This window comes from Morone saxatilis, unplaced genomic scaffold (assembly GCF_004916995.1).
Source record: "Morone saxatilis isolate NCDOM2014 unplaced genomic scaffold, NCSU_SB_2.0 Contig7, whole genome shotgun sequence".
Taxonomy (NCBI): Eukaryota; Metazoa; Chordata; class Actinopteri; family Moronidae; genus Morone; species Morone saxatilis.
The window spans coordinates 15851250-15854530 of record NW_023340246.1 but is presented as its reverse complement, the minus strand read 5'-3'; the positions used below and the strand labels follow the sequence as shown (position 1 = coordinate 15854530).

Here is a 3281-nt window from a genome sequence, read left to right as displayed (position 1 = left end):
TCTATTCGTGCAGCAAGTTCCATGTCAATCAGACTAATGGTGTAGGAGTTGAGACCTTTCAAACTGTGAAAATGCAACCGTTAAATACAGAGCCCATTAAGCCACTTTAGAGTGGAAAAAATGCATCTACTTTTCATCAAGTTGCACCAAATAAGAGCAGTAATGCATTAAGACAGAAGCAGACACTACCCTTATAATACTCTTACACCTTCTGTTTATGATGATAACCTGCTAGTATTATAATGCATGACATTTTGATGAATTAATAAAAAAATCCCTCCTCATTATTTATATTTTTTATTCATACTTTAATCACAGTTCCTTTCCTTCCACCCAGATTTTCAGGTTAACTAACCTGCAGTCTGAAAAACATTTTGTTTCATAAATTTAGTAACTCAATCACTGGGATTATATTTGTTTAACCTCCAGCCTGTTGCTCCTTCGTCCTCGCCCCATAACTCGGTGGTCAAGTTATTCCACTAATCCTTCAGGGAGGAGGCAGAGTTGTGACGGCTGCTGCAAAATTTAAACCCATTATAGGAACATGTCCTGCAGCCAAGGAAGCTTCAGAGTTCCTGGTGTTGGTAACATGATCCTATCTGATCGCAGTCACTGCTTTCAACATTTCTGCACCGTAGAGGGGTTTTATATCTGACATATTACCTCACAATCATACAGTGTCAAGTACACATATTTACACTGATGCCAAGAAGATCACAGGCAGAACCAGAGTTGCACAGCCTTGATCAGATGTTGCTTTTATAGTCTCTTCCATAACCATAATGTCTCACTGAAAAATGTATGGCACTATACCTAGTCTAGTTTTGTTGTGATGCCTGTACACTATTAATAACCCTATCATTTATCTTCTTCTCCTGGAGGAGCTACCAGTCTTAAAAAAAACAAACATCCATTTTGATACATATTTCTGTACAGAGAAAGAAGCTACAGTGCAGTCTACAGTATGAGTGTGAAGATTGAGAATGGGGGTGTTATATAAGAAGCCTACATGGGGGAATCAGTGTACTGGCTGTTCAAACAGAACCCCTCAGCCTACAGGGAGTTACTGCGCAAAGGCACAGCTCATCAAGTCAATATCTTACACACATGTCCCTATAATAGGCACAATTCCTCAAATGCATTTAAGATCCTTGGAGAGCATTACTGCCGCCCTATTATTTTTAAAAGGCTATTTACAAGCATGCCTCCATTGACCCTGAATTGAACGGGTGTTTGATTAAGTCAAAAATGAATAATTCATTTGATTTTTTTTGTTGTTGTTTATCTTTTTTTTGCAGTTTTCAAATGATGCGAGGTCTTCAGTGTTCATGAGATGAAATATTCAGTGGCTTCCGCTGTGCTCTCAAAGCTTGTGTCCATGCTGGGGGTCTGGATCCCCGCCCCTCCCCTGGGATCCTTCAGTAAGGGGATGTATGTGTCGCTGTGACAGGAGCGCATGGCGTTATCCCAGACCCCTGCACCGCAAACATGTTTATGGGCGCTGGGTGCAGCCTCTTGTTCGCCGTCGCTGGAGCGCAGCGCCATCAGTTCAATCTCATGCTTGGCCGCAGTCTCCAGCACCTGTTGCTTGTTGTAGAAGAGGACAAAATTGTTGATGATAGGGTGTATAGGCAGCGCTATGGCGATCACCCCGCACAGAAAGCTGATGGCCGCGTTACACCGACCTAAAGTGGTCTTGGGGTAGACGTCTCCATAGCCCACCGTGGTCATGGTGATCACAGCCCACCAAAACGACTGTGGGATGCTGGTGAACAAGGTGTCCGGGTGGCTCTGCTCCATGGTGTAGCCCAACGCGGAGAAAAGGAAGACCCCCACGCCCATATACATGAGGAGAAGTCCGAGCTCTTTGAAGCTGCTCTTCAGGGCAGATGTGAGGGTCTGGAGACCAGAGGAATGCCGTGCCAGCTTGAAAATGCGCGCAATGCGCATTATGCGTAAAGCCTGCACCGCTTGCTGCACGTTAGCCAGCTCCATCATTCCTGCGCCGAAGGAGGTCAGAATCAGCACCACGAAGAAGGGCATTATCGCCATGAAGTCGATGATGTTCATGAAAGACAGGACGAATTTTATTTTATTTGGAGAGGAGATCAGACGCAGGAGGTATTCAATAGTGAACCAGCCGATGCACATCGTCTCGATGACCTCCAGAGTTGGGTGCTCCGAGAGGTTACCCTCTGCGTCCTCCACCTGTAGGTCGGGGATGGTCCCGACACACATCACCACGGAGGAGACGAGGATGAAGATGAAAGAAACTATAGCGATTATGTGCGCAGGCATCGAGGACTCCGGCTTCTCCATCAGCCTCCAGAGGCACATCTGAAAGCGCTGCCAGCCTTCTGCAGACGGATCTCCCTCCCGGTCCACCAGGATAGTTCTCACTTTATCTGCAATCTCTGCAAGTTCATCCTCTACCTCCTTCAGGTGGCATTTACAACAGTCATCCAGAAAATCAGAGCCGATTTTCCAGAACTCCATCTCCTTCATGAAACAAATTGGACAGATGCCTCGTTTCATGTGAATCTCTCCATAATAATACAGTTCAATTATACACTTAAATGCTTCGGGGTCTCTGTCAAAATAAAATTCTCCAGTGTCAGGGTCGTAGTCGTCACATAGTAAAGATATTTCTTCAGAAGATTTAAGTGAACAGTCCACCAGTTCTGCCAAGCGGGTGTCTGGGAAGCGATTCAACACGTCCTCATATAACACCTGTTTCACTCCGCCTATGTTAACTACAATCTCTGTCTCTTCACTGGCTTCAGAGCCATTGCAGTCTGCATACCGCGTCCTCTGGATCCCCCACATTGTGTTGACAACAAGTCCGCAACACAAAAAAATTTACAAAAGTGTGTACTGTAGTAAACGCAAGTCACCAGAAGCTCTGGCGCTGTGCGTAAAACCTCCTGAATCTTCTAATCTCTGCGTTTTAGTTGAAGAAAATAATAAATGTTTGCTCAGAGGTGACTGCAGCGTCAAGTCTTCAACACAGCCGTGTTTGGCAGTGAACAGTGCGCCTGTGCGCTCTGAGAAAGTTGGTATTGAAGTGCGCGTAATGTCAAGTATGCCACGATGAAACCACAGGACTTCCGGGCATAACTTTCAAAACAAAACATTTACTGATCAAGTTTTTTTTCGCCACCAAACACCCTGTTAATGCAGATTGAGACAGTTTTCGTAGCTCAATTATTATCCAGCAGTTAAAAAAACACTTAATGTCTGACCTCTGTTAATACAACACGCACACTGACCACCTTTCTTCT

At 44.9% G+C, this 3281-nt stretch overlaps 1 protein-coding gene across 1 annotated transcript; it reads right to left on the bottom strand.

Moving 5' to 3' along the window:
• Positions 1 to 293: 293 nt before the first annotated feature.
• On the bottom strand, positions 294 to 3047 carry LOC118340400 (potassium voltage-gated channel subfamily F member 1-like). The gene has a single exon (XM_035678337.1). The coding sequence runs from the start codon at positions 2824 to 2826 to the stop codon at positions 1327 to 1329; it is 1500 nt and encodes a 499-aa protein (XP_035534230.1). The 5' UTR covers positions 2827 to 3047; the 3' UTR covers positions 294 to 1326.
• Between the last annotated feature and the right edge of the window lie 234 nt (positions 3048 to 3281).